Source organism: Chelonia mydas, chromosome 21, assembly GCF_015237465.2.
Source record: "Chelonia mydas isolate rCheMyd1 chromosome 21, rCheMyd1.pri.v2, whole genome shotgun sequence".
NCBI lineage: Eukaryota > Metazoa > Chordata > Testudines > Cheloniidae > Chelonia > Chelonia mydas.
The window spans coordinates 9,988,446-10,005,590 of record NC_051261.2 but is presented as its reverse complement, the minus strand read 5'-3'; the positions used below and the strand labels follow the sequence as shown (position 1 = coordinate 10,005,590).

The following is a 17,145-nucleotide window of genomic DNA, read 5'->3' as shown; positions in this document are numbered from 1 at the left end:
CCTTCCCAAGATGGAGACGAGAGGCCGCCTTTCCGCCTCTCCCAAGATGGCGGCCCTTGCGTCCCCTCCCGCAGGGCGCTTCCGGCCTAGGCCCCGCTTGGGCGGCAGTTCCGGGCATGGCCGGCCTGTCCGACGCCGAGCTCGGCCGGGAGCTGCGGGCCTTGGGCTTCCAGCCGGGGCCCATCACCGACTCCACCCGCGAGCTCTACGCCAAGAAGCTGAGCCGCCTGCGGGCGGAGGCGGCCGCGGCCCCGGCCCCCAGCATGGCCGGCCTGTCCGACGCCGAGCTCGGCCGCGAGCTGCGGGCCTGGGGCTTCCAGCCGGGGCCCATCACCGACTCCACCCGCGAGCTCTACGCCAAGAAGCTGAGCCGCCTGCGGGCGGAGGCGGCGGCCGGCCGGAGGAGCCAGAGCACAGGCGCTGCCCCCAGGCCTGAGCCGGCCTCGGCCTCCGGCCCTCGCCGCCAGCCCAGCCCCCTGGCCCACAGCCAGGGCCGCAGGGAGAGTGAGGAGGAGGAGGGCTCGGAGGAGGAGGAGGAGGAGGAGGATGGGTACCAGCCCCCTCACAGGGATGTAACAGGGGGGCTAAACCCTTGGGCCCTTCTGGGGAAGACAGCAGCCCCCGGGGGGCTTGCCCCCAGCCCCCAGTGGGGGGCAGAAAGGGGGTTCAACCCCAGCTCCCAGTGCGGGACAAGAGATGTCAGGTTAGCCCCCAGGCCCCAGTGGGAGACAGAAAGAGAGTTAACCCCCAGCACCCAGCGGGGGATGAGGGATGTGGGGTTAGCCCCCAGCACCCAGCGGGGGATGAGGGATGTGGGGTTAGCCCCTAGCACCCAGCGAGGTGTAGAAAGGGGTTTAACCCCCAGCACCCAGTGGAAGACAAGAGATGTTGGTTTAACCCCCAGCACTCAATGGGAGACGGAAAGGAAGCTAACCCCCAGCACCCAGTGGCGGACAAGAGACGAGGGGTTAACCCCCAGCACCCAGTGGCGGACAAGAGACGAGGGGTTAACCCCCAGCACCCAGTGGCGGACAAGAGACGAGGGGTTAACCCCCAGCACCCAGTGGCGGACAAGAGACGGGGGGTTAACCCCCAGCACCCAGTGGGGGACAAGAGACGGGGGGTTAACCCCCAGCACCCAGTGGCGGACAAGAGACGGGGGGTTAACCCCCAGCACCCAGGGAGGGACAGCAACAGTAGTAGGGGGATTAATCCGCAGGATCCCATGGAGGACAGGGGGAGAAAGGTTAACCTCCACAAGTCAGTTGACAGCCCCCAAGCAGGGTGCAGTAGGAAAGGGTAGGGGTCTGGAGTTCTACCTTTCCTGGTTCCTGTACCTGGCCACCCTGGTGCTGTTGGTGATTTTCCTAGGCATCCTCTGGGTGAAGATGATCGGGCCAGGCTGGCTTCTGGGGGCAGAGGAGAACCGTACGTGGGGGATTAAACTCATTTTTAAATCGCCTCTCCCCTTTTCCTCTCCTTCTTTCTCTTCAGTCCCCTCTTGTTTCCATCCCCCCTCTTGTCCATCTTCACTGCATTTATTTTTCTTCTCCCTCTCCTCATGTGTTGTCTTTGCCTCTTGTCTCCCCAGTCCCTTTTCCTGGGGCACCTTGTTAGTCATGGAAAAGTGTCTTGTGGTTGTGTTGTTTTTTTTCCTCAAGTGAACTTGGCTTGAGATTCTTCAAAACCATAGATTTTATGGGGAGTTAAATTTTCATCTAGCAATGAGGACATATTTTATGATCCATCATAATGATGTACTGCCCGTATAATTGCCCATCATCTGTTTTAATGTCATTTTATACAAAGCACAGTCATCCAGTGTCCTTGATCTTGACCACTTCAAAGGTAGAAGACTTGAAATTGCCTTCTGCTGCTTACCTCCAAGAACATTGGATTTTAAATATGCAAAAAAGGTGACATCCTAGGTCCCTACTGTAGCAGATTAAGTCTCCTGCTAGATTAAATTCACAGAAATCTTCTGTTGGTCTGGTTCCAAAATGAAGGAAAAGGGTTTGTGGAAGGAGGTTGCGAAGTGTGGTTGCCAAAACGCAACACTGTTTTAGGTGTTTTGTGCATAGACTAGGTGAGCAGGCGGCCCTGTTTTCTCAAAGTCAGTGAATACTGCAAGAGCATAAAACATCTCTTCTCTCTAGAATTATTTGCAAAATGGTTTGGAAACTCCAAACTATTTGCTTACTGAACAAAATTCCCTGTTTCTGCCCTGATATGTGTATGTAACTAATTTCGGTTTCGATATGGCCTACCTTAGTTGTTTCAATAGCACTGTTTGATTAGTAAGGTAATACTCAATGGGATGAATGGTAGAAGAATCAGATGCTTTAAAAGTAGCTATTTTTAATCACTGCTTTAACCACTAGTTATTTTCTCTGTCAAAGTTTTTATTTTCCGGCTGACTAACCCTTATTTTCTTCTCTCTCTCAGTTAAACTGTTAACTGTGGATTGTGAGACAAAGACAGATGATGTAAGTGTAGATTTAAAGTTCGTTTTAAAAAAATCCTTACTGTAGGGGCAGGCATCTCAAAGACCGTTAACTACTCTAGCAAATTTCACAAATCAGTTACTGTCAATATCACTGCCAAATAGCCTGTATCATTTTACAGGAGGAATTTAGTGGTTTACTAAAGTTAGATTTAATAGGCTTTTTTTTTTTTTTTTTGCAGGCAAGACTAGATTGTGACTGTATAGAAGAATCTGAAAGTTATAGATTTAAGCTACTGAAGATCTGAATCACTTGGTGTTATTTTCTTTTGTTAATTGTAACAGAAGTGACTTTGATTTGTGACAGATTTTGCCTATATAGTCATCTTTTCTAATAGAAGCTTTAATAAAGCTAAATCCCTAATCTCTGTTGAGATGTGTTTATGCAGCCCTGATTTATTCCACAGTGTGCTATTGAGAGAGACAGAATTCTGAATCAAATTCAGAGTGGTGATATATGCTGGTAAATTGTTAGTTGGTCTCTTGTGATGTTCTGGGGAAGTATATCATAAATCTATTTACTGTACCTGAGTTTGAAGGAACCGCTCCCTCAGCTGCTGTTGGAGTAGAAGGCTATGATGATTGGGAATTGGAGGCATTTGCATTTCACAGGAGGTGCTCAGCAATGTACAGGATTAGGCCCTGAGACTTTTTGCCTCAGTAATCCTGTGTTTTAATTTTACCAAGGTGAAGTAGAGCGCAACTGAACATACACTTCTATTAGTATTTTATTTTTGTATTTTGGCTGATCTAATTGCTATCTTGTTGCTATTGATGTTTATTATCTATTTTTGACTTTCAGTTCTGTCAAGCTAAACAGAAGGACATTTTAATGGCCATGCTGTATGAATTATATAACTACCTGGCAATACAAGCTGGTGAGTTCTGATTATCATTATAAAGCACTTAGGAGGGTTGAGCAAACTGCATCTCCCAGCTGGCTGGACATTTTCCTTGTGCAAATGACTTGAGGGGCACTGAGAAAGCACGCAAAAGGTGAAGGAAATGTTTTCTTTAAATGTGAATTGTGCTTTACTGATGCATTTATGTCTCTGCAAAGGTACCTGTGTTTGTATGGTGGCGGCCTTATTTGCGGATCATATATTGGGAATTTGAGATGCAAATACTCAACTTTATAACTTTTTTTTTTTTTACCTCAGTGCCTCAAATGCTTGCAAGACACCTGAGTCTAACAGCAGAACTATTCTATATGTTTATATAAAACATTGGCTTAGAGCACTGGCCAAAACAGTCCAACCAGACATTAGAATACAAGCGGCTGCCCAGGTCAATGACTAATGGTTTCATGTTGGAGAAGGAAATGCAGTCAGAAGTTTCTTATATTTTCTCATTATTCAGTCAAGCAAATATTATTAATATAGTGCTAATGGATAGAATTGTCAAAAGTGCTTGAGTTCCATTTTGAAAAGTGACTTAGGAGCCCAACTCCTGTACATGTTCAGTGAGTCTTATGCTCTTAAGTGCCTAAATCACTTTTGAAAATTTGTACTCAAAAGCATAGTAGCCATTATTTAATACGTCTGTTCTGACTTCTTTTCAAGTCAGGTTTTCATGGTCTGGGTTTGTTAAGTTTAAGTTCAGTTAAGTTGAACATCCGCCATACCTGATGGAAAGTGTCCCTAATGCATTGGGCCAAATGTGCAGTTTTGTAGAGTGAGATGGCTGTATTCTTCTTGGCTACTGTGGTGGGTAGCGTATACCTTGACACAATACATTTGATTGCCCTTATCTTAACCCAGTGGTTCTCAAACTTTTGTACTGGTGACTCCTTTCATGTAGCTAGCCTCTGAGTGTGACCCCTCCTTATAAATTAAAAACGCTTTTTATATATTTAACACCATTATAAATGCTGGCGGCAAAGCGGGGTTTGGGGTGGAGGCTGTGAGTTCACGACCCCCCATGTAAGAACGCTGTGACCCCCTGAGGTGTCCCGACCCCCAGTTTGAGAACCCTTGTCTTAGCCTATATACAGTAGCTACAGATTTGATTAAAGGTCATAAAATTATCTGGCTAGAATATTTAACTCCAGTCTTCTATGTAAACATTTTGGCTACAGCTAAAAGTGATTTAAAAGAATAACACTTCCAGATGGTTCAGGGCATTTCCTGATTGTCTAAGAGTTGTTTTTTTTCAGGGTTGTTTCCATCTATTCGACTTGTTTTCTAGGTAGTTTTGAGTGTGGAAACCCTGAGAAGCTAAAAAGTAAATGCATTCTGGTTAGTGAAGCAAAGGATTATGTGGCGGTAAGTAGGATTGGAATGAGTGTTAATTGTTGTGTATTGCAGTTAATTTCTTTCTATCTGTTATTTATTGCTTCACAAAACAATGTACCATCTGGTTCATTTCTTCATCCAGTTCTGAGTCTTTCCAATCTTTCCAGCTGTTCCTTTGGCCAGTCCTGTTCTCCGCATTTCTTTCAGAAAACAATCTTCTACTCCGTCTCTCTGTCAACACTAATTTAGCTGTTGTAAATCTAACTAATTGGTTTCAGAGTAGCAGCCGTGTTAGTCTGTATTCGCAAAAAGAAAAGGAGGACTTGTGGCACCTTAGAGACTAACAAATTTATTTGAGCATAAACTTCCGTGAGCTACTGCTCGCTTCATCGGATTTTTAACTAATGATTTTTTTAACTAATTTTTAACTAATGATTGTTGCTCCACCTTAGTTGTCAGTCTTTTGATGCCAAAAACGTCCCTGTATTGGGGAATGGAAGCAGTAAGGTTTTCCCCAACTCACCCCCAAGTGGTAGGAGGCAGGCTGTTTTGATCTAACGTTCCACTTCTTCAAAGAAGATTGTCAGCAAGATTATGTTGTGTTTAGCAGTTAGTCTCAGAAACGTAAGGAGAATATTGTTTTACGGTGTGCTTCATGTATGATGTACCAAGTTATAAATTCTAGTCAAGATTCCAGGCCAGTCTGTAGATTTGGTTTGCCTCTCTGCCAGTTTACCGAGTTAGTTAAATTGATAAGAGGTAATCTAACAAAAAAATGCAGGTAGAGCAATTTTTCCCATTACAGCAAAGCAATAATGTTGTTCCACCTTCGCAAATGAATGCAGAACTAATCTTCTTATGGATTCTTTCATGTAGAATGTAACCGGCAGTTCCCCAGAGAAGTTTGAAGATGCCCTGCAATGGATACTGAACAGTAACAGCGATTTAGGGATATGGTGAGTGAGTGGCTGCACAAGCAGTTCAAGTTATAATTCACAGCACGGGCTGATCTTATGTAATTTGATATTTAGTGTATATTGGCTTGTTGGCATGTCGCCTATCCTGTTAGATCTCGTAAAATAAGCCAGGATTGGGGTGGTCAGTACTTGAATGGGAGAACCTCCAAATTACAAGTAGCTTGCTGCAGTAACTGTTGGTGATTCGGTAGGCGATGTTCTTTCCTGAGTCAGTGTCCCGGCGTTGTGCTCGTGGAGCTGCTGTCTTTCAGATGACTGGTAAATCTGAGGTCCTGAATTCTTGTGGTTATTAAAGATCCCCTGGCACTTACTGCAAGATTTAGGAGTGAGGTAATACCTTTTATTAGACTAACTTCTGTTGGTGAAAGAGATAAGCTTTCAAGTGGCACAGAGCTCTACTTCAGGTCTGTGTAGCTCGGAACCTTGTCTCTTTCTCCAACATAGTTGGTCCAGCAAAATATATTCCCTCACCCGCTGTGTGCCTCTAATATCCGGGGATCAACACTGCTACAACAGCGCTGCAAAAAAATTTGAAGTGTTAGTCCACATGTCCTGCCCATGTTCCAAATCTGTGTGATTATAATCTGCCTTTTAAAATTCTCCCCTGCGCTTTCCACTGGATACCGCTCTCTCCAGTCGTTTCTGCTGCAAATGCTGCTTTGGTGTTCTAATGTGCAGCTGCATTCCACCACTGAGGTGACTGAATTTCAGTAGTGACTGAAGCAATCCTGGTAGTTAGTGAGTAAAATGCTGTGGGATCTGAGGATGAAGGTTGCTATTTTAAAAAGAAAATTCTGAATGGCATCTTCAGAGTGTGTAAGCATTAGTATGTATTACTAGCAGAATACCTGATCAATGGAAAGGCTCCCATTACCTTCACCGGGTGCTGGATCTGTGTGAGATAGAGTAGTTCCTCTTCTGCTTCATGGACAGCCATGATTTTAACACTTGAGAGGGGAGGGAGGAATATTTGTGTTTGACAATCTTGAATTTTGTCTAGTTAGAAATCATCATCCTGTGAAAATCAGCTTAAGGTTTTGTTCAGCCCTTTGAAAAATATAAAGTGCTATATAAGTGCTTTCTGTATATTTATAAAGGTTCCTCTGCCTGTCTCATTCGGATGTCCTCATGGACTGTGTGGGAGATATTAAGAACCACTAATTGTAGGCAGGGACCCACTATAAACGTAGTTTAAAGCACCAAAACACAGATACATTATTTGAAAGCAAACTTATTTTGGAGAACTGTCAAGGAAGGAAAATATTAGCAATCTGAAGTTGCCCCCTTTACAGTTATCAGAGATTAGATTGAACTAGCATGTATTGTTATGCCATACCAGCACATCTCATGATTCTATGAGTTTCTGAAGGATTTAATGATGCAGGGAAACAAAATATTAAGCCTTATAGCCCTTATAGTTGACTATAACATTCAGAATGTTAACCCAATGCAGTATTGTCTTCCTGAGTTAGTGGACATACTAACATAACTCACAAAGATGTGACCTGTCTCCATTCAGTATTAACTCTGGGGTCTAGTAATGATAATTGAAATGTCAATATAGTTAGCTCTTTCACTGCTATTTAACTCATTTCAGGAGAAACACTGGAGTTGTGGGCATAGCTTGCGTAGAATTCCATTTTTTTTCCTCCCAACCTGCCCCCTACAGCTACTGCTGTAATCTAATGTTCCAGGTGTTATCTATTTCTTTTAAAAAAAAAAAAAGACGACGACAACAACGAGGAGTCCAGTGGCACCTTAAAGACTAACAGATTTATTTGGGTGTAAGCTTTTGTGGGTAAAAAACCCCACTTCTTCAGGTGCATTCTTAACAACTTAACAGCTCACCAAATTGATCCAGCGTTTGGCAGCTCATTGTGAAACTCAGTAAGAATATAGAGTGTGCTAAAAACCTGCTGTTGGCTTTTTCACAGACATTATGTGAAGTTATTTTAACACTGCACTGGTAAAAGCAGAACAAAATAAGATCGCTGTGCCTGGTAATTCATTTAAGACTTGGACTATAAATCAGACAAAGTGGCTGTGAAACAGTTGGGTGTCTCCAGTTACAGCAAGGCTCAGTTAAAAAACTATAACCTGCCAGTGGCTTGTTATTTGTATGCTGCTGGACTAAGGGTTCAAGTAATCTGCACTACCTGTCTACAGTGGGCTATTCATTACATCTCTAGAGTGAATTGGTAGCTTTTAAAAAAAAAAAAAAAATCTTAATCCATCTCTTACAAATTGGAGCACTTTTAGTTGGATTTACCTAATGCCTACTGATTTAATAGATCCAAGAAGGAAGCAAACATAGATGTAGATTGATCTGTCTATCTGTGCTATAAGTGCAAAGGGTATCTAATTGCATAGTGGATGTACGAATGAATTTGGGAATGTGTTATGAACTGTGCCATAAATGCTTTCCAAGGCTGTGTCTGGTTTACGTTAGCCATATTTGATATGGTGTCACTTTTCCAGCTAAACTGTTTATGCTCGTCTGTAGCAAGGAAAACAGTGCTGGCTCCACAGACATTCACACGCTCCCAGCTGCTCTCTGCACAACTGCTGATGGGTGACTCAGTAAACATTTCCATTTCTCTATGCTGGGAGATGGGAATCCAATTTTAAAGTTTAATCTTCTGCACCCTGAGAAGTGCTGTCAAAGCGTCTGCAGAGGGAGACTTCAGTTTACCAGTGGGAGTTTTGATCCTGCTGCCTTTTCTAAAGCCATATTCCTCCCGTGCTAAGCAGCCAGTGCTGAAATGTTCTGGAAAGACCAGTAGTGAGAATGCTTTAGTGTTTTCTACACGGTGTGCTGAAAGAGTTACAGCTGCTGCAATGTGTTTGCTTACCTTGTCCTGATTAAAGTCTGTTGCTGGAGTCTCTGCACTCTTCAGAGGTGGTTTTCTGCCTTTTCCCATCAGGTTAAAAGGGGAAGACCCATCAGAACCGGTTACCAGTGTAGACCAGGTGGTGTGCCTCGAATCCACCCGTCCTCGGATGGGGTTAGGCTGTCGTTTCCGCCGGGCAATATGCACCGCCATTATGAACCTTTTCATCTTCTTCTGGAGTAAGCCTTTAGCCTTAATAGCTGAGCTTTCCCCGTCCGTATACCCACTCCCACAACCACATTAAACTAGTGATGAATGTTAAAGGAATTCTCTTGGTGAGTTAATTTCTATCTAATTAACCTGTGATCTAGCAATAGAAGGAGACCTGTAGAGACCCATTGTCCTGCAGTAAGTGCTTTTCCTTTATTTCAAACCACCAAGTACATCAGCTGTCTGTCTCATTTAAGTGTTTCTCAAGCATTCGTTGTGATGGCCTGCAAAATTAGTCTATTAACAACCTGCCCAAAGATTCAGTTCTCATCCCTTCCTTGTACAACACTGTTCAGTCTTCTGGCATCACTGTTAATGAGTTGGAGTATTTCTTTGTTTTTTGTCAATTTTTTGAATTGTGGTAGTGCCCAAATGCTTCAGTTGAGATCAGGGCCCAACTGCTAGGTGCTGTACAGACACACGGTGAGTTCCTGCCATGCTGTGAAGAGCCTATAATCTAAACAGACAAAAGACAGACACAAGAAGTCTCATTATTCCCATTTTACAGATGGGTAACTGAGGCACAGAGAGACTGAGTGACCTGTTCATGGTCATAAAGGAGATCGGTGGCAAAGTCACGACTTAAATCTACATCTCATGAGTCCCAGTCTGGTGCCTTAACCACAAGGCCTTCCTTCCTCTCCTTTCTGACCCCTTATTTCGAGAGCAGTGAAGCACGACTGTTCTTCTGGATTATTGTGGGGTGGTCAAAGTGAGGGGTCTTGAATTTTAAAGCCGTAGAGACCAGTAGTCATCCTGATTTTTCTGGCGGAAGGGAACACTACAGGTGAGGTCTGCCAAGAAATCCCTCTCCTTGGGAGTTTGACTCCAGGCACTGTCCGTTTCAGAATTCCCATGTGTTGTGGTTGCCACAGTAAACAACATGAATAACACCGATATAGTTCCAGGCGGGCCCTGGATAGCAGAGAACAAAATCAGTCTCTGATAAGAGTAGGAAATAGAGGAGCTCACATCCACTGAACACATGTATATGAGTGCACATGCTTCCATTTGTGTTCTTCCACTCATAGGTCTAATTGCCCTCTGGGGGATCCTGTTACTCCTGAAGTATCACTGGCGGAAGATGGAAGAAGAGGAGCAGGCCATGTATGAAATGGTGAAGAAAATCATAGGTAGAGGCCAACTGCTCTTTGGCGATCTAATTTAAAATGGTCTCTTCGTTTCAGACAGTTTCACTCCCCATTTGCCCCATTCGGTTTCCTCTTACAGCTGCTGTCCAGGATCACTACAAAGAGTGGGAACAGAGGTTGGAGCGATATCCATATGTAGGCATCCTTCACGTTCGTGACACCCTCATTCCACCCCAAAGCAGGTGAGCAAATCCTTTCCCTTTAGGAAGGGGGCCTTCAGCTCAGGTCATAGTGTACTTCGTGGGTTACCGACTGGAAGCAGACTTGTTGGGGAGTGGAGTGTGAGGAGTTTTAGAGGAATGAGTCTGGCCTTTGGGATTGTAACGGATTCTGACATAACACAGACTGTTGTTATAACCCACTCGGGATAAATGGGACCGGCCTAGTGCTATGCAGTGTAGTTGTAGCCATGTCAGTCCTAGGATATTAGAGAGAGAGAAGGTGGGTGAAGCAATCTTTTATTGGACTAATGTCTGTTGACAAGAGAGACAAGTTTTCAAGCCACGCAGAGCTCTTCTCCTAGTGCTGACGTTTGGAACGCTCACACAGGTGTGCTGTCATGGTCATATCAAGCAGAAATTGGCTTTTGTTTGCTTTTCCTGGCTGTTGGGTGTTCTGTTTGTGTTCCCTCATCTAAACTTGAATCAGATGTTATCCTGAGCATCTCCACCGCTCTGTCCTATCATCTGGCCAGGAGGACTGCAGTGCTGTGCCTTTCAGAATTGAGGCATCCAGTATGTAGCCAGAGCATCAGAGTAGCTCTTTCCTGAATGGCTCTGTGCATTGCCTGCCGTGGGAGTGAGATTAAGCTCACTAATCAAATTTGGGTTTCCCGCCAGCCAGAGCAAAGCAATTGCCAGTTAGGCAGATGTAATTGGGAGATACTATCCAGTTACAGGTAGGTTACTGGGTTTGTTGCTCTTCAAGGAGGCAGTGTGGTCAAGTAGCTGGATCACAGGCTGGGGAGTTAGTAGACAGGGGTCCTGTTTTTTCTTTGCTGCAGTATGCCATTTGCCTCATCTCTAAAGTTCAGTTTCCTCTTCAGTAAAATGGAGATCGTCCCTGCTTTATAGAGTGCTTTGAGATCCATGCTGTTATGAAGCACAAAGCCTTAACCATTTTCATCCTTAATCAGTTACTGTACTGATGTGGTTTGATCTGATCAAAAAGGTTTGAGCTTATTTGCCTGCATGGGATCCTGAACTGAAAGTTGGGAGCACAACTAAACACGGATCCAGAACTGGGGCAAGCTCCACTTTGTGTTCTAAAATCTAAGGGAGCTCTGCAAACGTTATTGCAGGTGTCCTTGGGGGAAATTACTAATTGGGGTCTCTTTGCACCACAATTCAAGTTTGGAATTCTGTGCAATCCATAAGCCTCCTTGTACTGCCTGGAGGGCTCATCTTCCACAGTATTAGAACCATGTATAAAGAGTTGGTGCCTTGACGCACTGTCTCAGAATTAGCTCTGAATGTTCGCTTTGATCTCCTTTACTGTCTATTGGAAGGCAACGGGAGGAGGTTAAGAGTCACTTTGTAGGCAATGACAAGTGCGCTAAGCAAGCAAACGTAAGGCAGAAATCACTATTCCGTTTTGCTGCTACTTCCAGGAAAAAAATGAAGCGGGTCTGGAACAGAGCTGTGGACTTCCTGGCTTCCAACGAATCACGGATTCAGACGGAGTCACACAGAATAGCAGGAGAGGATATGCTGGTGTGGAGATGGACACAGCCCTCTTACGTCTCCGATTCAGAGCACTAACCCGGAGCAAAGGAGGAGCCGTTGGTTCAGTCTGTGCAAATGGACAATTCCCTCTCTGGATGTGGGAAGGGATGGACAGGAGTTCTAACTTTCTCAGTTTAGAATCATCCCGACCCCCTTACCCTCTATTTCTGAGAGACACTTAACAGATTATTTTTAGGGCAATAATCTTGGCTTGTAAGAAGATGGACTTGAGCTAGAGAAGGAGCCAGAAGCACACCAAAGCTAGCTGTCCAGTGAGTGTTTGAGCTCCATGAGTAAACAAACATATAATCGCCCTTTAATATCTAATAGAAAGGGGCAAGGGATCTCTTTGCCCAAAGGGTAGGAGGTTTAAAGGTGATCTTTACTGTGGGAAGACCAACGAGTGGTTTTACCCATCAGCAAATGTTTTTTAAAAGAATTAATATTTCCCATGGAAACATCAGGAATGGGAGGTAGGATCCATTAGTTTAAAAAATGCCTTTATCTCACTAGCACACTAGGAATCAAGCATTTAACTGACACTTAACAGAGAAGAGCTCTGTATTTGTTTTGCCTTTACAAAGGGTGGGTGGGATTGAGTGACGGCAGTGTCATGTGCCTTGAGAGATTTGGGGGGCTGGAGGAGAGGTGATGATCTCCTGTGCTTTGTGTGTCAGCTTTCATTGTGCTTTGTCTTGTACCAGGAACGGGGGAACAGGTGGCAAATGACAGAACACAGGTGTACATAAGGAGCATGCTCTTATGGCTGCAGCCAAAAACGATCACTCCATATGTACCAAAAACCCCCTTGGGAATGAACATCCAGGGTGAATGTACATGTCTATACTGGGCAGCTGCAATGTGTGTGTAGTCTTTTGGAGAGCAGATACACAATGCTTACAGTGTTGATGCAGGATTTGTTTGGAGAAGTTAATGTGGCAATGTGACAACACTTAATGAGCAGAGATCAATTCTTCATTAACACTGCAGGCATTGTAGTTTGTATATCCAGCTGTTTGGCTACATATGTTTGGTTTTATGTACAATTAGGAAGTGTTTGTTTTTTGAGGAGAAAATAGCACCGGAGTGTAGTGGCCTAGGCAGGGCTGAGATACTGTTGTTCTCAGGGTTCCCAACATCATAAACTTGTTATCTCAATCTCCACTCAGACAGCCGGGACCAAATCCATTTCTGCCATAACTCCATTGGCTTCACCCCCTTATGCCTGCAGTGATTTGACCCCTTATAACCAGTGGATTTTATTTCCATTAGTGTCATAAATATAATATGCATGTGCCCATGTTCATGGAGAGCTGCTGCTTCAAGATTCAGGATCAGCAGGCAAGCTTGACAAGGCCATTGAATCCTGTCCATGGAATTGTGTTGAGAAGTAATTTTATAAAGTACCCAGGAAGGGTTGAACTGGTTCCTTAATGTCTGGAAGTGTGTTCTAACCATGAAGCTTGCACTTCTACTTCCCCTGCTGGCCACGCTGAAGATTGAAGGATTACTGGGGCTTTTTCACCTATGCATTCTGCTGGCTGCCTCAGATTCATTATATATCCTGCTGGCTTGTCAGAGAAACTCAGTACGGAAAAGCAATTCTCCAGAAACAAAGCAACGGGAGGCCTTATTAGTTAAGTAGGAGAAATCCCATGCTGAGTTGAATTTTATCCCCGTATGTTCCCTTTTATGGCATAGGCAGGGTGTTTGAACAAAAGAGGAAACACAACAGCTGTGTCCAAGACATTAACCATCTTTCCCACGCCTTATTGATTAAAACAATTGATAAAACAAAGGCAGCCTTTATTCTTTTAATGTGCAAGGACAAGATCTTCATATCCATTAATGCTTGCGAAAACTCCCATTGTGCCTGCTGTCTTTTTAAAATGTATATGGTTTGTAATTTTTTTAAACCACCGGTTCTAGAGCAAAAGAGGCCAACACTGCGCTAATCATTTGTACTGTTGATGAAATTCTTTTTTGTAGGATGAATCTCACTGAGTTGGTGCTATTTATTACACATTTAACTTGTGTCTATACATTTAATTTGCGGAATAAATTTGTTAATATTATATATTAATGTTTGTATTGCAGTAGTCAGGGACCAGGATCCAGGTGTGCTAGGTGCTGTACAAACACAGAACAAAAAGATGGTCCCTGCCCAAAAGAGCCTACCGTCTAAGTATAAGACAAGAGCCAACAGGCAAGCACAAGAAACCAGTGAGACGCTACTGGTCAGCATGATAGTCAGTGGTCTTAGCACATCAGGAGCTTTTGTTAGTCTCTAAGGTGCCACAAGTCCTCCTGTTCTTTTTGCGGATATAGACTAACACGGCTGCTACTCTAAAACCTGATAGCTGTTGTCAGGTTCTTTTTTTATTTTTGAGGGTTTTTTTTTTCAGTTTCCAAATGGCATTTTATCAGCTTTTGGTTGAACATTGAATTTATCCTCATTTTGCAATCCAAAATATTACCTGAAGTTTACTTTATTGTTTTTAAACTCTCTGGCACAATTTAGTCGGTGTTCGGGCTGCTACAGTGCAAGTCAGGAGAGATCTTGCCCTTTGCGTTCTCTTTGCCTTCTGAGTACTTACATTTGTAGGCAGGTGAAACTGATTTCTGTTGGGAAATGATGATGATATTCCTGAAAGGTATAGACTGAGAAGGATTAATCCTATGTGGACACTTGTGAAAAAGGGGATGACAGCTTTATGTGTAATGAAATATTACCAACATTAACTTCTAACAGCCGATTGACCAACACTTGGCCACAACATCAGTGGTTAAAGCTGCAGACGTGAGAGCAAGGAGATAGGTAATATGTTTAAAAGTGACTGTTGATTTTGGGCCCCATGCGTTCAAGGTGTCATGTACCCACGCTCTGAAAGACAGATCCCTTTAAGGCAGCTCAGGTTGGGCATCCATAATCATTAGTCGCTTCTGAAAATTGTGGTCCTGGGTTCTATTCCAGTCTGTCACTGACTCACGGTGATGCTTTGGACAAGTCACTTTACTTCTGTGTCTCAGTTAAGAGTAGGATGACACCTGCCTTTCCAAAGTGGCATAAGATCTTCAAATGAAAAGGGCTATACAAATGCCAAGGGCTATCGTAGGAAAACCTGGGAAGCAGGTGGATAGAGTACTGGACTGGGACTCAGACGATCTGAATTCTGTTCCCACCACTGACCTGCTGGGAGACCATTGGCAAGTCACTTCCCCTCTCTGCGCCTCTATTTCTCCATTTTACAGGTGGGATAATGATACTGACCTCCTTTGTAAAGCAGTTTGAGACCTACTGTTGAAATGGCTGTATGAGTGGTCGGTAGTACTATTTCCTTTACCCTCGTGTGTCTGCTGTAGAAAACTCATGTCATGGTAGCACTTCTGCCAAGGATAGCAGGGAGAAAATAGCCATGACGGGGTGAAGGGAAAAGATCGGAAAATCCAAGCCCACCTCTTAGATACCTGAGAGGCCATCCTTCAAATGAGCCTGCCAGGTAGAAATAGTTTCTAAACCTTGCAAGAACATGAGCAAGCCCCTATTCCTGCTAGTATCCATCCACCTAAGTATTTCTAATGCATCTCTGTTAGCTGAAGCCTGTGGGTCAGCATGACTGTGCATCACAAGCTGACAGTGGCTTTCACAAGCAGGCTCTTGAAACGAGCAGAGTTTGAATCATCAACACTTAACTTCTATGGCCACAGCTGACTCAGAGGCTCTGGGTTGGTGAGATATGTTTGTTTATCTCATAATGTATGTCTTGGTGACAAAGAGGCAGCTCTTCAATGGCACAAAAGAGAATTAGCTGTCCATCTCCCACTGAAAGCTGACAGGAATTGGGTACCTAACTCCTTTTGCTGTCTTGGAAAATATTCTCTGAAGTGTCTCTCTTGTTGTTTCTAAGGTATCCGAACAGAAAAGGGTAGAAAGAGGAGTGGTGCTTAATGAAAGGTTAAACCTCCCTCCTCCAAGACCGCATTTCTGTTTAGGTGCTAGTGCCCAGCATAGGTTGCTAAGTTACAGCTGGGATATATGCAGAGTTAGGAAATAGTCTGGGGGTTTGGTGTACCTACCTGTCTGCCTGCTTCAAACCAAACTGCCAAGAACTCCCCCGTAATGATCCCTGGGAAACTGGGCAGAGGGAAGCTTTGGGTAATAACTTTTTGAAAATGAAGAGGGCTTTAACCCTATATAACTAGTTTAAGGCTATCCTTACTGTCTGTCTCTATTAGAAACCCTAGTTCCTGCTTGCTCTGTAAAACTGTACTGACAGTTCCAAACACCTGTACAGCACTCTTTGTAGATCCCAAAGTGCTTATACAAAAGATGAAGAATTGTCCCCATTTTCCAAATGGTCATTCAGCCATTTGATCAATCTCCCCTGTTCAGTGCTTTCCTTACCACTTGTAAGACTTTATCGTTTTTAAAGTCTCCCCCACTCTCTGTAAGCATTAGGACTATGTGAATAAATCCTCAAATGGGGGGCTGATAAACCTCTCACATCCCCTTGTTGTCAAAAAAAAAATATATATATGTACCAGCAAAGAATCTAAAATAAAATTTGCCCTTTATCTTTTTATTTCCTTCTTCCGTTTAAAGGCTTTCATATTATTAAATGTTTTGTCTCCCACTGACATGACAGCTGATACTGTGCTTTATTTATGGGAGGCATAGTTAGGGAGCGGTGCCAGTTCTGCTGGAAAAAGCAACATGAACTAAAGAATAAAAAGAACATCCAGTAAAATCTGTCCAAAGGGACCCACCTCCAAAGGGCTGGCCCCTTGTCTCAAGCGATCCCTCCCAAGCAGCTCCGGGGTTTCCACTGCAACTTCGTTCAGCCTTTAGAGAATGACCCTTTGCACTTGTACAGTGCTTTCAGGACAAGCATCAGAAAAGCTCCAATGAATTAAGCCTCGTAACACCACGGTGAGACAGGTGCCACTGGTGACAGGTAGAAAAGGTGGAAAACAAGTTGCATAAGGCTACATAGAGCCAGGGATGGAAGCCAGATCCCTGGGCTTTCCATCCTGTGCTTTAACCACTGGCCCATGCTTCCTCACTGAAAAACAGCCTCTCTGGAGCAAATTATTTTTTTGGCTGTCTTAAGGCAGACTGCTGCAGCTCGGACCATTCCTAGGGGGTTCAGATAGGGCCTGATCTAAAGCCCACTGATGCTAGCGGCAGTCTTTCCATTGATTTAGTGGTTTTGACCAGGCCTCTAGTGTTCATGTACCTCCAGCTTGGTCTGTTAGCCCTCAACTGATGTTAAAAGATCTTCCCTCCTTTGCTTGCAGCTTGTCATACAAACCTGGCACTATTCATCCGGCAGGAGTGCTAGGCTGGGTAGATTTAGCTCACAGATGGCTCGATGGCAGCATAAGACCTACCTGTTCATCCACCTCCTATAGCAAATGTTATTGACAGCACCTGTCACAGCCTAAGAGCCCTGTG

At 44.0% G+C, this 17,145-nt stretch overlaps 1 protein-coding gene across 5 annotated transcripts; it reads left to right on the top strand.

Annotated features, from left to right (window-relative positions):
• LEMD2 (LEM domain nuclear envelope protein 2) lies at positions 1-16,205 on the top strand. 5 transcript variants are annotated; one of them, XM_037884748.2, is made up of 10 exons: positions 58-239; positions 387-1,428; positions 2,446-2,486; positions 3,306-3,381; positions 4,691-4,767; positions 5,614-5,693; positions 8,639-8,784; positions 9,847-9,948; positions 10,046-10,148; positions 11,576-16,205. In XM_037884748.2, exons 1-10 carry the CDS (start codon positions 117-119, stop codon positions 11,724-11,726), a joined length of 1,941 nt encoding a protein of 646 aa, XP_037740676.1. In that variant the 5' UTR covers positions 58-116; the 3' UTR covers positions 11,727-16,205. The 5 variants fall into 5 exon arrangements, with proteins under 5 accessions (XP_037740674.1, XP_037740676.1, XP_043389308.1 ...); XM_043533373.1 differs by having other exon boundaries at positions 58-519; positions 556-1,428; XM_043533372.1 differs by having other exon boundaries at positions 58-519; positions 553-1,428.
• The last annotated feature ends 940 nt before the right edge of the window (positions 16,206-17,145 follow it).

Bases quoted from the DNA above. Each gene is read 5' to 3' on its own strand.
- LEMD2 (XM_037884746.2), top strand. From the start codon at position 117: ATGGCCGGCCTGTCCGACGCCGAGCTCGGCCGGGAGCTGCGGGCCTTG. The intron at 1,429-2,445 runs GTACGTGGGGGA...TCTCTCTCTCAG, and splicing joins TCTGGGGGCAGAGGAGAACC to TTAAACTGTTAACTGTGGAT. The intron at 2,487-3,305 runs GTAAGTGTAGAT...TTTGACTTTCAG, and splicing joins GTGAGACAAAGACAGATGAT to TTCTGTCAAGCTAAACAGAA.